Below are 17,248 nucleotides of genomic sequence, written 5' to 3'. Positions count from 1 at the left end.
CACATTTTCCCTTGGAGAGCTGCCAAGATCTAGACATGGGAACGAATTCATTGCGAACGCATGAACTAACATAAAATGAACATTTTATATTAGCTCTTCAGGGTCTAGTGAAATATTATTTGGTTATTTAATAGAAGCCTTTATCCAAGGCGACTTACAAAGACTATAGGGTGTGTGAACTATGCATTAGCTGCAGTGTCACTTACAATGACGTCTCACCCAAAAGAAGGAACACAAGGAGGTTAAGTGACTTGCTCAGGGTCACACAATGAGTAAGTGGCAGAGCCGGGACTTGAACCAGGGACCTGGTTATAAGTCTGTTTCTCTAGTTCGATGAGCTCTGGTCCAGAAGCAAAAATTCAATTTGCAGAGTCCCACAATTTCCTTCAGTAGGACCTTAGTATAGGAATAAAGTATACTTAAAGTGCATTCATTCTGGTACACTTGTACGTGCTTAGAACCAAGCGTCAACAAAACCAGAACGTTAAGGTAAAGAAACTAAACATTGGTAAAAACCATAATTACGCGCAGCTCTTCAAATTAACAACAAGTATTTAAAACAGATCAACGAGACCGTTGTTAAAAGTCAAAGTAGCCAACAACCAAAGGGAACTGAATTAATGATCTTTAAAGAAGCACGAACAACAACTTATAAATGTCAAATGTACTGAAGGTTAAGTGGGCATGTGGTTTTTAATAGATGGTTACCCACTCCACAGCTTGGACAGTTGAAACAAATGTATGAATTAAAGTACCCAGTTATATCCAGTTTCATATTGTTATGAGATAGATGAACAATAGCTTATTTTGATAAATAAAAACAGTTATGCCATTATTATTTCCCAGCATGTCTCAAAAACACAAATGCACTATTTCACCTATACTTACAGTGTCGCTGCTGTAACAGTAATGCGGTTAAAAGTACAGTATGACGAGATTCACTTCTCCCCAGCAAGCCAGTTTGCATAAAAGACAAAGCAACAGAATCCGCCAGGCAGAGACCCAGTAATCGGTCAAATGTACAGGGGATGTACAGTATATCTTTATCTGATTGATGTGAACTGAAATATGTACTAGACATTGGTGTATTCCTGTTTTTGTGTCAACAGTTATAAAACGGAATATTTTTATATGTTCATCATGAGAGAACGAATGTATGGAAGGAGCTGGAAGTTCAGATGGAGCCTTTTACATTGGATTATTCTGTTTTTCCTTTGGAATGACGCTACAGCACAGATACGATACTCAATTCCCGAGGAACTGGATTATGGTGCATTTGTTAGAAACGTGGCGAAGGATTTAGGACTTGATATTAAAAAACTACAGGATCGCAGTTTTCGTATTGTTTCTAGATCAAAGCAGCATATTCTGCAGGTAAATCAAAACAGTGGGGTTTTATTTGTTAACCAAAATATAGATCGGGAGCAACTCTGTGAACAAAATATTAAATGTCATATTGATCTCAAAATTATTTTAGAAAATCCACTTGAAATACACTATGTTCAAGTAGAAATCATTGATGTTAATGACAATGCGCCAGCCTTCCCTCTTAATCAGACTCGCCTGGAAATTGCAGAGTCTACTCTGCAGGGAGCCCGCTTTCCTTTAGAGGGCGCGCATGATCCAGATATTGGAATAAATTTACTGCGCTCATATATCTTGAGTGAAAATGAACATTTCAAAATTGACATTCAGGATCTTAGTAAACACAGTAAAGTTCCCATTTTAATATTACAAAAGCCACTGGACAGAGAGATTGATGCAGCACATAATTTGTTTCTTACAGCAGTTGATGGCGGTGAGCCACAACGATCTGGTACACTGGGAATTATCGTTCACGTTTTAAATAGCAATGACAACCCACCTGTGTTTGATCAACAAATATAGGAGGTGTTTCTCCAGGAAAATGCTACAAAAGGCAAACTTGTTATCCAGTTAAATGCATCAGACTTAGACAAAGATCTAAATGGAAAAATAATGTATGGTTTTGGTAAAATCAATAATGAAAAAATAACAGGACTGTTTAGCTTGGATACCATAACTGGAGAAATGAAAGTAGCAGGGCTCATTGATTTCGAAGAGAAGCAGATCTATGAGATTGATATGCAAGCTATAGACAAGGGTGCCTCACCCTTAGCAGCGCATTGTAGAGTCCTGGTACAGATTCAAGATGTCAACGACAATTCTCCAGAAATCGAATTCATCTCAAAGTCCAACACAATTTCAGAAGATTTAGACCCTGGGAGTATTATAGCTATAATGAGTGTTACGGACCTTGATTCTGGCGTTAACGGCCAGGTTACTTGTTTATCTTCAGCAAATATGCCATTTGAATTGAAACCCTCTGTTCAGAGAAATGTTTATTCTTTAGTTACGAATGCACTCGTGGACCGTGAGGTTGCATCTCAGTAAACCATTACAATAACAGCTAAAGACTTTGGCGTCCCTCACCCGTCGACTCAAATAACCATGACAGTGATTGTCTCAGATATAAATGACAACAACCCAAGTTTTGCTCAAAGTGCCTATACACTCTACATACCTGAAAACAATGCGCCGGGTGCTTCCGTATTCTCAGTAAGTGCGTTTGATCCAGATCAAAATCAAAATGCTAGAATATCATATGCAATTTTATGGAGTCAAGTTCAGCACATGCCAATCTCCTCGTTTTTATCCATTAATTCAGATAATGGCAACATCTACGCCTTAAGAAGCTTTGATATCGAGCTGCTTAAAAACTTTCAATTTCAAGTTGAAGCAAAGGATTTTGGGGTGCCATCACTCAGCAGCAACGTTACCGTGGATGTTTTTATTCTCGATCAGAATGACAATGCTCCGGTGATCTTGTCTCCATTATCAAAGAACGGGACTGCTGTAGCGGTCGAGACAATTCCTCGAAATGTAAATGCGGGTTATTTAGTAACAAGAATCAAAGCTTATGATGCGGACCTAGGATACAATGCGTGGTTATCATTTTCACTGCAGGAAGCTACTGACCCTAGACTTTTCACTGTTGAGAGTCACACGGGGGATGTAAGAACCTGTTATTCATTTACAGAAAGCGATCCCACCTTACATGAATTGATCATTCTTGTTAAAGACAGTGAAAATAAATCACTTTCTACAACAGTGACTATACATATAGCAATGGCAGAGGATACAGCCGAACCATTATTTTACGACCTTAAGGGTGCAGCCAAAAAACAAGATGAAAAACAAAGATTAACGTTTTATTTAATAATCATTCTGGGTTCAGTTTCTTCATTATTTATAGTCAGTATTATTGTATTGATTGTCATTCAATGTCACAGACCCCAGGACATTTTAGATAGTCGGTATTCTTGTCATCCTAATTACGCGGAAGTCAGTGGGAATGGAATTTGTCAAAGCTACCAGTACAGAATGTCATTAAACCCAAATGCTATTCCCAAAGACTTCGTGTTTGGGGAACCAAACAGCAATGTGGGCGCAGCTATGGATGTTGGCAGTAATGGAAACACACGCCTCATGCCGGACATTGGCTGGAAAGCTTCAGGACAGGTAAGTGTTTAAGAGCATCTTCATACCATTCAAAAAGTTTGATATCAGCAAAGACAATAGGCTGGTTTAAATCTTGTCAGCTCAGTTATATGAAAATAACATACATATACTGTATAATTTTGATTACAGCAGTATGCGTATTCAAGTACATACAGCAATACATTTATACAAATCCTTGATAACTACTTACACTTACAAGTGCAGAGCCCTAGTGGCGCATACTAATACTATTCCTTAATTGTGTTCCATTCGATTGATTGATTACAATCAGATGGGCTGGATATGCTGTTGAGCGTTGAATGATTCATGTCTATTGGTGTCTAGTGTGTATTTACAGTTTTTAACTTTAATTACATCTTGTCATTGCGCTTTTGACAGTTTGCAGTTCATTAATTAAATAACCTCGTGATTTGTTGTTGATTAGTAGCCATTTAGTACGAAGTGTAAGCTATTTCTTACACATATGGCCAACTGACCGTTATCTATTAAAAAAAAAAAAAAAAAGTGAATGAGCAACTTGCAGGGCAGTTTTGCAAAACCATTTTTGTTTGCAACAATCTGAGCAAATTTCAAGGGTGTGTGAATGTGCTTCAGATTTTTTTAAAACATATTTAGAAAACACCGCTCAATCACAATAAGTTCCAGTAACTGACAAACAAACAAAAATGAAGTTTTGCAAAGTTATATGTCTGGCAATTTAGTTTTTAGCGAAATAATCAGAAAAGTCGATGCATAAAAAACTTTCTGATCACGAGAGTCATTCAGTTTTGAATTCGGGCTCACAGCGTCGCTGTTGTAACAATAATAGAGAATGCACAAATATGTAATGCCCTCCCCCACCAGAATGCGTTCTACAGGAGATAAAGGAAGCAGCAGAACCAGTGACTACGCTATCAAAAACACACACAGAGCTCGACCTTTAGAGCAAGAGAATTAACATTTTTATTCCAACACATCTTCTGCTCATCGTGCTTTTAAGTGGGAATACAGATCACGAATATTTATATCAAGCGGATAGATATATGGTTTAAAATTGTTATTTTGACGGGTATTTGTTCATCATGGAAAAACGAGACCGTGGGAGTAGCCTGGGTTTTATATGGGTCCTTTTGAATTTTACTGTCCTTTGTTTTTGGAATAATGCCTCTGCACAGATACGCTATTCAATTCCCGAAGAACTAGATTATGGTGCATTCGTGGGGAATGTTGCTGAAGACCTTGGACTTGACATTAAAAGGCTCCCTGATCGCAGGTTTCGTATTGTTTATGGATCAAAGCAACAGCTTTTACAGGTAAATCAAATTAATGGCATTTTATCTGTTCATGAAAGTATAGATAGGGAGCAGCTATGCGATCGAAATAAGAAATGCGTTATACATCTTAAGCTGCTTATAGAAAATCCTTTGGAAATGCATTACGTTCAAATAGAAATCACTGATATAAATGACAATTGTCCTAGTTTTCCTGTAAACCACACGACTCTGGATATTGCAGAGTCCTCTCAGGAGGGAGCACGCTTCCCATTGGAAAGTGCGCATGATTCAGATGCTGGTGTACATTCTCTACGCTCTTATCAACTCAGTCAAAATGAACATTTTGAAGTGGATATACAGGATCGTAGCGAATACAGTAAAATTCCTGTTTTAATATTAAGAACAAACCTTGATAGAGAACGCGATCCAATACACCACCTGCTTCTCACAGCAGTGGATGGCGGAACCCCTCCGAGATCTGGTACCCTTTGGATTACAATTAACGTACTAGACACCAATGACGCGCCTGTGTTTGATCAAGAAATGTATTCAGCTAGTTTACAGGAAAATGCTCTAAAAGGCACAGTTGTTATAAGGCTCAATGCCACTGACTTGGATGAAGGTCTCAATGGAGAAATAATCTATACGTTTGGCAAAAGTAACAGTGACAGAGTACAAGAATTATTTAGCTTGAACAGTACAACGGGGGACATTGCAGTAAAAGGGTTAATAGATTTTGAAGAAAACGAATTATATGAGATCAATATACAAGCCACAGACAGGGCACCATCTCCATTTTCTGGACACTGTAGTGTGATAGTAAAGATTACTGACGTCAACGATAATACACCCGAAATAGAAGTAACCTCAGTTTCAGACATAGTTTCGGAGAATATAAAACCAGGGAGTGTGATAGCTCTAATCAGCGTTACTGACCTTGATTCTGGCATTAATAGTAAAGTTACATGTACAGTGTCAGAAAATATAGCATTTGAGTTGAAACCATCTTTTCAGAAGAATACATATTCGTTGGTTACAACCAGTCACTTGGACCGTGAGATTGCTTCCCAATACACCATTACAGTAACAGCAAAAGACTGTGGCGAACCTCCTCTTTCGTCTCATAAAAGCATTGCAGTTACGGTGTCAGACATAAATGATAACAGACCAAACTTTTCCCAAGACAATTATACACTTTACCTGGCCGAAAATAATGCACCAGGCGCTTCAATATTCACAGTGAGTGCTTTTGATCCTGACCAAGATGAAAACGCGAGAGTCCAATATTTCATTTGGGATAGTCAAGTTCAAGGCACACCGATCTCATCATTCCTATCCATTAACTCAGACAGTGGGGATTTATATGCAATCAGAAGCTTTGACTTTGAGAAGCTCAAACATCTTACATTTCAAATTGAAGCAAAAGATTCTGGAGAACCATCTCTGAGCACTAATGTTGATGTTAGTGTGTTTATCCTTGACCAGAATGACAATGCTCCCGTGATCTTGTCTCCAATACCAAAGAACGGTACTGTTGCAGCAGTGAAGACAATTCCTCGAAATGTGGAAAAAGGCTATTTGATAACAAAAATCAGAGTATATGATGCCGACTTAGGGTACAATGCCTGGTTATCGTTTTCACTACAGCAAGCTTCTGATCCTAATATATTTAGTGTGGGGCTTTATACGGGTGAAATAAGAACCCTTCGTTCGTTTACAGAAATCGATTCCAATGAACATAATCTTGTCATAATTGTAAAAGATCATGGAAATTATACCCTTTCAACAACAGTAACAATACACATAACAACCGCGGAGAACTCCGAAGAACTGATGTTTTCTGACTTGAAAAGTTCAACTACAACCCCGGAAGGAGAATACAATCTAACTTTTTATTTAATAATAATCCTTGGTTCAATATCAGCATATTGTCATTCAGTGTCAGAGATCAAGAAGTCAAACGGACGGCCAGTATTGCTGTAACCCTAGTTATGCCGAAGTCAGTGGGAACCGCTCGCTTTATCACACCTACCAATACAGAATGTCTTTAAATGGAAACGGCGTCCACAAAGACTTTATGTTGGTTCAACCGGGGAGCAAAGGGAACACGTTAGTTATATCAAATGTTGGAATTAAAGCTCCAACACAGGTATGAGCATGTTTTCTTTATGCAACACATCTATCCAAAAATCTATACAAAGTTTACATGTTTAAATTATTTCAATTGACTCTCTCTCTCTCTCTCTCCTCTCTCTCTCTCTCTCTCTCTCTCTCTCTCTCTCTCCCATCTCTCTCTCTCTGATCTCTATCTCTCTCTCTCTCTCTCTCTCTCTCTCTCTCTCTCTCTATGAGATATATATAGATATATATATATATATATATATGTATATAGCGTGTTGTACTGCCTCCTGCTTCTACTGTGGTACTATGATTATGAGACCATGAAACAATTCTTGGTCAGTTAATTTACCAGTCAGTATAGTGGTCTATCACCGACGAAAGTACTTTATATATATATAATATATATTATATATATATATATATATAATATATATATATATATATATATATATATATATATATATATATATATATATATATCATATATATTATATTATATTACTTATTACTTATTTATGTAAGACTGCAATGTTTATTATATATTTAATTGGAATACCAATATTAGGCATATAAAGAATAAAGGTTTCTTGAAATACAACTTTGGATTACATTCATTCCATGTATAATAATTTACTATTTGCTTGATGTTTTCGAATTACCACAACAAACAGGACACCTAAAATAACATTTATTATGTTATTTATTATATGAAAAGTCTGAAAGGCTGTTTAAAATTAAATGCATTTTTCACTGATACTCACGGTGTCGCCGCTGTCCAACATTATGGTGCTGAAATCTACAGAGATGCCCAGCCCAGAGCAGAGCTCTCTGTGCATTAGCACGACATCAATATTGGTTGTATTGTCGTCTCAACTTCACAAAGAGATCATAACAAATGCCTTGATGGGATTTTAATCCAATTTAACCGATTTGGGAGTTGTTTTACACTTTTTGATAACCTACAACGATCAGAAAACGGATACATTGGACGATTTGTACCAGAACTTAATAGTGAACGGGATATTTTTATTTTTATTTAACATGAATAAGTGCAGCTGGGGTTATGGATTTTCATTTCCATTTCATTTTACTGTCTTGTTTTTGGAACAGAACTTCTGCGGAACTAAGCTATTCTATTTCTGAGGAATCAAAGCATGGCACTTATATTGGGAATATAACTTAAGATCTGAGCATCGATGTAAAAGAACTAGATAATCGCAGTTTCCGTATCGTTTTCAGGATCAAATCAAAAGGATGTTTTGTTTGTTAATCAAAATATAGACAGCGAGCAAACTGTGTGATAAAGACATAGACTGTTCAATTAGTCTTAAAATCATCTTTGAAAATCCTCTTGGAGTAATAATTGTTGATGTAAGCGACCACGCCAATCAATATTCCCTATAAATGAGCATCGTTTTGAAATTGCAATCTGCTCCGCAGGGAAGTTGGTCCAACTTCCATACGTTCTTATTACACTATGTAACACAATTTTTGTTCCTGGGTAGTAAGTGTTATTTCCTAATTGCTTAAGTCTCAAAAGTAGTAGTTTGAGTAGTTTTTCGAGATTTACAGTTATACTGTATTATACTGTATTTACAGTATAATTGTAAATCTCGAAAAACTACTGAGTTCTAAATCTTTTGTAGTCATCTTTGTATTACTTTAGTATAAATACATGTTAATTTGGATTCATATGTTGTTTTTTTCTGACTTTATGTGAACGAAAAGACACACATTTGCCCGTTTTCCCATTGGAAATAGTGATATTTTGAAATATCACTGTCCTGGTCACAAAAGCAAAGTTTGTGGGGAATAATAGCCATGTTCTATACTTTTGAGGCATAAGCAATTAGGAAATAACACTTACTACCCAGGAACAAATTTTTTTTTTATTACACAGTGTTATCGGAAACAAAATGAGCACTTTCATCTAGCCGAATATTGCAGAATTCTGTTATTAGTATTACAGAGACCTTTGCACAGAGAGAAAGATCCAATGCATGCATCGTTTGAATCTTATTGCACTAGATGGAGGAAACCCACATCGATCTGGTGTTCTTTAGATAATTGTAACTGTACTTGATATCAATAACAATCGATCCATTTTTGAAAGTGAGATTTATTATGTTAAATTACAAGAAAACGCACCAAAGGGCACCACTAAAATACAATTAAATGCATCAGATTTGGACGAAGGTCTCAAAGGTGAAATAATGTACTCGTTTGGCAAAACCAACGCTGATGCGGTGACTAATCTGTTCAGCTTAGATCAAATCACGGGAGAAATTACAATGAAAGGGACCATAGATTTTGAAGAAAATGAGGTTTATGACATTGATGTCCAGGTTACAGATAGGGGCCCGGTGCCCATGTCAGTGCACTGCAGTGTAATTATATACATTATAGGTCTTAACGACAATACACCAGAAATAGAGATGACCTCACTGACAAATGACATTTCTGAGGACGCACCACCTGGAACTGCTATAGCTCTGATAAACGTTACTGACCTCTATTCTGGAATCAATGGTAAGATTGCCTGCAATCTAACCGAAAATGTTCCATTTGAGTCAAAACCACCTTATAAGCACACTTTGTATTCGTTAATAGAAAAGCACGCTTAGACCGCGAGGTTACTTCTCAGCACAACATTACAATAACAGCACAGGACTTGGGTTATCCTCCTCTGTCATGCTTTAAAACCTTCTCAGTGTCTATTTCTGATGTAAACTATAAAAAAAACAGAGTTTCCTCAAAATCCATATACGTTTTACATTTTTGAAAACAACGTCCCTGTCGCTTCCATTTTATCCGTAAAAGCGTTTGATGTGGACCAGATTGAAAATGTACGAATATCATACTTAATTCAGGATAGCCTCATTAAAACAGCCTAGTCTCATCTTTTGTATCCATTCATTCTGAGAATGGGAATAGCTATGCCACGAACAGTTTCAGCTTCAGGGATTCAATGTTCATATTTTGGCAAAGGACTCTGGTGTGCCATCACTCAGTAGCAACGTTACCCATCATGTTGTCTCCATTACCAAATTACGGGTCTAGTGTTTCCTCTGAGGCTGTTCCTCGAAATGTGAATGCAGGCTATTTGGTGATGAAAATCAGATCATATAATGATAACTTAGGATATAACGCTTGGTTACCTTTTCAACTGCAAGACTCTACTGACCGGACTTTATTCGGAGTAAGACTCTATACAGGATAAATCAGAACACTTACCCGTCTTATTGAAAGTGATGACGTCCTATAAAAACTTGCCATACTTGTAAAGGATAGTGGGAATATTCCTCTGTCTACAACAATAACTATACACATCACGATTGTCGGGGATACAAAGGGTGTTATATTTTCTGAGCTCAAGTGAGCGTCTAGTAAGTCAGAAGAGAATGATATCACTTTTTTCCTAATAACAACATTCGGATCAGTTTCCTCATTATTTGTTATCAGTATAATCACCCTGGTTGCTCTTCAATGTTGTAAACAGAGGGGTCATTTTGTAAGCAAATACCTTACCTATGCAGAGATCAGCGGGAAAGGTTCGATTTACCATAGCTACCAGTACATAATGTGTTTGAGTCAGAATTCTATCCAGAAAGAGTTTGTGTTTGTGAAATCTGAAATTATCGCTTCTATGGACGCTGGAATAATGGGAACACGCCAGTTATCTCAAATATTGCAATAATATCGTCAACAGAGGTAAGTTGTTTTAATAGCTTTTTGTTTGAGCCCTTATATTTGCCCTGATGTGTTCTAAACTGTTTTTTTTTTGTATGCCATGTATCACTTGCACAATTCTTCGTTTATTTGGGGTAGGAAGTGACATATTGTTCATTGGTCATCAATCAAGATCTCGAAGTTTAGTTTATATTTAAGGCATACAAAGGCATTTTCTTTAACAACAGTATTAGTAGCATTTAAATCGCCTGTAACAAATGTAAACATTTTGCTTACTTATGAGTTTGCAGACTTGTAGGCATTGGGGACTTTTGTTCTATTCATTTTAACTAACCATAGGAACTAATGAATACAACAGAACTATCAATTGCATTGTATTTAACTAGATACACATGTTATTCTGCAGTTTTATTTCATTTAATTTTTAACATCAGAATGCCATGATTTTATTTTATTTAATCATATCGAGTAACAGCATGAAAACATTTACATTACAACTGGATATTATACATACAGGTAGAGAAGTTAAGCTTAGGGTTAGAGTTAGGGTTTGCTTGGCAATAAGGCAATAAGGCACTAAGGCCTTTGTCCCAATCCTGCTCTTAAAACATACACCGTCATTTTTGGTGTTTGATTGAAAGTACATCCGAAAAGAGAAGAACGATTTGGAGAGCATTAATATATACAAGAGGAGGGTGTTTTGGTATTAAAATATAAAGCTATTTGATATTTTTATTGAATTTTATATATTTACAATAAATACATAATATTGTAACACAATGATTATAAATGAAATTCAATTTTGCTCAGAGACGCATGGTGTCGCTGCTGTCAAGCAATACCATTTATCTGTGAAGCCCAGCCCTTTTCAGGGTCTATTTGTGCACAAGACAAAGCAGTATTAGTGGCGTCTGTTACTGGATAAGTACGAAGGAGAAAAAGTCAGCTCACATAAAGGCCAGCAGGACGTTCATTTACTGTTTTCCAAATCGGGGAATTGTAATACATTTTCGTCACTATTATATGGATTTATTCACGATGAGGAACAGAGATTATAGAAGACAATGGACGTACAGGTGGATCATTTTGCTTTTTGCTTTTGTGGTATGTTTTTGGAAAACCGCTGCTGCTCAAATACGCTATTCTATTCCCGAAGAATTAAACCATGGTTCTCTTGTTGGAAATATAGCCAAGGATCTGGGGCTTGATATTAACACACTAGCGGACCGCAGATTTCGTATTGTTTCTGGAACAAAGCAGCAGCTATTGCAGGTAAATCAAAAGACTGGCGTTTTGTTTGTTAATCACAATATTGACAGGGAGAAACTATGTGATAGAAATAATAACTGTTTACTCAACATCAAAACTGTTATAGAAAACCCGCTAGAAATTCATTATGTTGGGGTAGAAATTTTAGATATAAATGACAATTCTCCGAGTTTCCCAGAAAAAGAGACGAGCCTGGAAATTGCAGAGTTGACGCAGCAGGGAGCGCGCTTCCCGTTAGAGGCTGCGCATGACGCAGATGTTGGTACAAATTCACTGAGCTTTTATCAATTGAGCCAAAACGAACATTTTGAACTAGAAGTAAAGGATCGTGGCGAAGATAATAAAATTCCCATTTTGATATTACAAAAACCTTTAGATAGAGAACGTAACCCTGAGCACAATTTGCTTTTGACAGCCTTTGATGGTGGAAACCCGGCCAGATTTGGCACCCTCAATATTACTGTAACTGTTCTTGACATTAACGATAATGCACCTGTGTTTGATAAAGAGGTGTATTCAGTAACGCTGCAGGAAAATGCGCCGGTAGGCACCTTTGTTGTAAAGGTAAATGCTATAGATTTAGATGACGGATTTAATGGAGTCGTTGACTACTCTTTTGGTAACACATTGAGGAGTAAAGTGTCGGAACTCTTTGTCTTGGACAGTAACACAGGTGAAATCAAGGTGAAAGGATTGATAGATTTCGAAGAAAAGGAGTCTTATGAGATTGATGTACAAGCTACCGATAAGGGACACTCTCCCTTGACTGTGCACTGTAATGTTGTTGTACAGATACAAGATGTAAACGACAATACACCGGAGATAGAGGTAACCTCCTTGTCAAGCCTCATTTCCGAGGACGCAAAACCTGGAACCGTGATCGCTCTGATTAGTGTTACAGACCTTGATTCTGACATTAATGGTAGAATGTTTTGCACACTATCTGAAAATATTCTGTTTGAGTTGAAACCGTCTTTTCAGGAAAATGTATATTCCTTAATAACCAAGGCGCATTTAGATCGTGAGATTTCATCGCAGTACAATATTACAATAACAGCACAAGACCTTGGCCACCCGTCTTTGTCTTCTTTTAAAACTATCACAGTCAAAGTGTCTGATATTAATGATAACAGTCCGAGCTTTACTCAAGATTCATATACTTTTTACGTTCTTGAAAACAACGCACCTGGAGGTTCCATTTTTTCAGTAAGTGCGTTCGATCTGGATCAAAATGAAAATGCACGTGTCTCATATTATGTCAAGGCAGGTGATGTTTTGGGCAAGCCCGTGTCAACTCTCCTTAGTATTAATTCAGACAATGGAAATGTGTATGCGATAAGAAGCTTTGATTTTGAAGAACTTAAAAACTTTAAATTCCAAGTGTTGGCAAAAGACTCTGGGGTGCCACCACTCAGCAGCAACGTCATTGTGAGTGTTTATATTCTTGATCAAAATGACAATGCGCCGGTGATCTTGTCTCCATTAAGTAAAGACGGTTCTGCTGAAGCCGTAGAGACAATTCCACGAAATGTGAAAGCAGGATATTTGGTAACAAAAGTTAGAGCTCACGACGCTGATATTGGATACAATGCCTGGTTGTCGTTTTCATTGCAACAAGCTACCGATCCTACTCTCTTTGGTTTAGAGCGCAATACAGGAGCAATTAGGACACTTCGACCAATAACTGAAACTGACGCCACTGAACACAAACTGATCATAGTGGTGAAAGACAATGGAAACTATTCCCTTTCTACCACAGCAACAATACGCATAACAACTGTCGAGAATACGGAGGCATTTGCATTTTCTGACTTCAAAAGCAATACCAAAGAGCAAGAAGGAAATAACCTAACTTTTTATTTGATAGTCACTTTGGGTTCAATTTCATCACTGTTTGTGGTGAGCATAATCACCTTGATTGCTATTCAGTGTCACAGACCAAGGGATTATATAAGCACCAAGTATTCCCGCGATACAGACTACGCCGAGGTTAGTGGAAATGGATCATTGTGCCATAGCTACCAGTACAGAGCTGCAGAGAAACATTTTATGTTTGTTGGACCTGCAATGAATATAGGATCTGCATCAGGCGTTGGAAGTAACAGGAATACTCTGGTTCTCTCTGAGAATGGAATGATAGCTTCTGGAGAGGTAAGTGAGGTTGAGATGCCGGCCAGTACTTGTCAAAATATTTATTTATTTATTTATTTATTTATTTACGACAGTTGACTTATGCTGTTTGCTCATGTTTTCTCAAGATGAACGTGTTAATGTGGATATCTTTAAACATACAAATACAGGCTGTAAAGATAGCTTTTTGTTATAAATAGCAAGAGAAGTCACGTTACTTCTGTCTTGCACGACAAGTGAGAAATCTATTTCATCCCACAAAGACGCAATCCAATTTTCATGCCTTTGTATTGGTTGTGGATATGTACAAAGGGACATTAAAATCTTAATAATAATAAATAATAATAATAATAATAATAATAATAATAATAATAATAATAATAATAATAATAAATGACTACATCTTTCTTTGTTGATCTATATGTAATTCCAGATATTTTAATTAAGATGGTACATGAAGGCAGTACGATCACATGGGGTCATGATGCTGTAGTGGATTCGCATTGTTGCTTGACTGTGCTATAATATTATGCGTGCTGTTTTTCAGATAACATTTTGTGGTGCTCTGATTTTTTTTTGATAACCACTTAATGTAATATCAATCCAATACAGATCCAGTATATATACCTGGTCCCCGAGTCATTTCTGAAACCGAAGTAACTAAGAGCAGTGCATCCCTAAACTCTGATTATTATCATTGCTGGTAGTGTTATGTATAGGTATAGTGTGTGCTAAGACCCAGTGACACAGGGCTTGTGGAAGTCTTTCAGAAATGAAATGCAATTTTCAATTAAAACTCGCGGTGTCGCCGCTGTCCAACAATGTGGTGCTGAAATGGATGTAGAAATGCCCATCCCACAGCAGAGCTATCACTGCTGTATCACGTCATTAGTATTGAGTGTATTATAGTCTCAGCTTCAGAAACGAAGAGCTCATCAATAGGATTGTATGTCAAAAGTAACCAGTTATATTTGAATAAACACTTTGTTGATCAAGTTGGATTAATCGGAGGTTTTACACAAGCAATCCTCAGTGAATGGTATATATGTGTTTATCATGTGTAAGCGCAGCTTGGGTTTGGGATCGTCAGTTGTCTGTTTCGTTGTGCTATTCTGGTTTTGGAACAGGGCTTCTGCGCAACTACGTTACTCAATTTCTGAAGAATCGGATCATGGCACTTTTGTTGGGAATATAGCTCAAGATCTGGACATCGATATAACGGAACTAGAGAATCGAAGTTTTCGTATCGTTTCAAGATCAAAGCGGGAGCATCTGCAGGTAAATCAAAAGAATGGCTTTTTATTTGTTGATCAAAATGTAGACAGAGATCAAATGTGCGATCGAAACCATGACTGTTCAATTAGTCTTAAAATTATTGTCGAAAATCCTGTCGAAATTCACTATGTTAAAGTGGGAATTGCTGATGTAAACGACCACCCTCCTGTGTTTCCTGTAAACCAGACACATTTGGAAATCTGGAAAGAGTCTGCTCAGTAAGGATCACGCTTTCCTTTAGAGAGTGCGCACGATCCAGATATTGGATCAAACTCTCTGCGTAGTTATCAACTGAATCAAAATGAAAATTTCGATTTGGTATTACAAGATCGCAGCGAATACAGTACAATTCCGATATTATTATTACAGAGACCATTGGATAGAGTGCAGAATAAAGTACATCATTTAATGCTCACAGCTTTAGATGGCGGAATCCCATAAAGATCTAATATTCTTAATATATCTGTAATTGTTCTTGATATCAATGACAACGCACCCGTTTTTGATAAATAGATGTATTCCTTGTATCTGAAAGAAAATTCTCCTCAAGTTACCATTGTTATTAAATTAAATGCATCAGATTTGGATGACGGCCTGAATGGTGAAATTGTGTATGCATTTGGTAAAAGCAACACTGATACAGTGATCGATGTTTTCCAGTTAGATTATACTACTGGTGAGATCACAGTTAAAGGATCGATATATTTTGAAGAGAAACACGTTTATGAAATTGATATCCAAACTACAGATAGGGGCCCTGTTCCAATTGTAGTGTATTGCAGCGTTATAGCGCACATAGTAGACGTTAACGATAATGCACCAGACATAGAGGTGACCTCGCTGGCAAACACAGTTTCAGAGGACACGCTTGCTGGAAATGCTATAGCACTGATCCGTGCTTCTGATCTGGATTCTGGCACCAATAGCAGAGATTGTCTGCAAATTATCCAAAAATGCCCCGTTTGGATTAAAACCATCTTATAAAGACAATTTATATTCGTTAATTACAAATGCACGATTAGACCGCGAGGTTACTTCTCAGTACAATATTACAGTAACAGCACAGGACCTGGGTGAACCTCCTCTATCATCCTTTAAAACCTTCTCAGTGGTGGTTTCTGATGTAAACAATAACAAACCAAAGTTTCCACAAAATCCATATAGGTTTTATGTTCTTGAAAACAACGTCCCTGGCGCTTCCATTTTTTATTTAAAAGCATTTGATATGGACCAAAATGAAAATGCACGAATATCATATTTAATTCAGGATACTCTTATTGAAAACAACCAGTCTCATCTTTTGTATCCATTCATTCTGAGAATGGGAATGTCTATACCACGAACAGTTTTGGCTTTGAAAAGCTGAAGCAATTGCAATTCTACGTTTTAGCAAGCGACTCTGGTGTGCCATCACTCAGCAGCAACGTTACTGTAAACGTTTTTGTTCTTGATCAAAATGACAATACTCCGGCCATCTTGTCTCCATTACCAAATGACGGGTCTAGTTTTCCCCCGGAGACTGTTCCTAGAAATGTAAATGTAGGCTATTTGGTTAAAAAAAAGTCAGAGCATATGATGCTGACTTAGGATATAACGCTTGGTTATCGTTTTCGCTGCAAGACGCTACTAACCCGACATTATTCGGAGTAAGACTCTATACAGGAGAAATCAGAACACTTCGCCGTTTTACTGAAAGTGATGACGTCCTTCAAAAGCGTACCATACTTGTAAAGGATAGTGGGAACATTTCTCTATCTACAACAATGACTATACACATCACGATTGTCGAGGTTACAGAGGGTGATCTATTTTCTGGGCTCAAGGGAGCGTCCCGTAAGTCAGAAGTGAATGATATCACCTTTTACCTAATAATAACACTAGGATCAGTTTCATCATTATTTGTTATCAGTATAATCACTCTGGTTGCTCTTCAATGTTGTAAACCCAGTGGTCATTTTGCAAGCAAATAA

The 17,248-nt window shown here is 37.2% G+C and overlaps 1 protein-coding gene and 2 pseudogenes across 1 annotated transcript; all 3 read left to right on the top strand.

Moving 5' to 3' along the window:
- The first annotated feature begins 1,140 nt into the window (after positions 1-1,140).
- On the top strand, positions 1,141-5,187 carry LOC121297526 (annotated as a pseudogene).
- A 6,357-nt stretch (positions 5,188-11,544) lies between these two features.
- LOC121297525 (protocadherin alpha-8-like) lies at positions 11,545-15,008 on the top strand. The gene is made up of 2 exons (XM_041223877.1): positions 11,545-14,024; positions 15,000-15,008. The coding sequence occupies exons 1-2, from the start codon at positions 11,628-11,630 to the stop codon at positions 15,006-15,008; spliced, it is 2,406 nt and encodes an 801-aa protein (XP_041079811.1). The 5' UTR covers positions 11,545-11,627.
- Positions 15,009-15,059: 51 nt separating this feature from the next.
- LOC121297523 lies at positions 15,060-17,248 on the top strand (annotated as a pseudogene).

This window comes from Polyodon spathula, chromosome 22, assembly GCF_017654505.1.
Source record: "Polyodon spathula isolate WHYD16114869_AA chromosome 22, ASM1765450v1, whole genome shotgun sequence".
Lineage (NCBI taxonomy): Eukaryota > Metazoa > Chordata > Actinopteri > Acipenseriformes > Polyodontidae > Polyodon > Polyodon spathula.
This window is presented reverse-complemented; position numbering and strand designations above follow the sequence as displayed.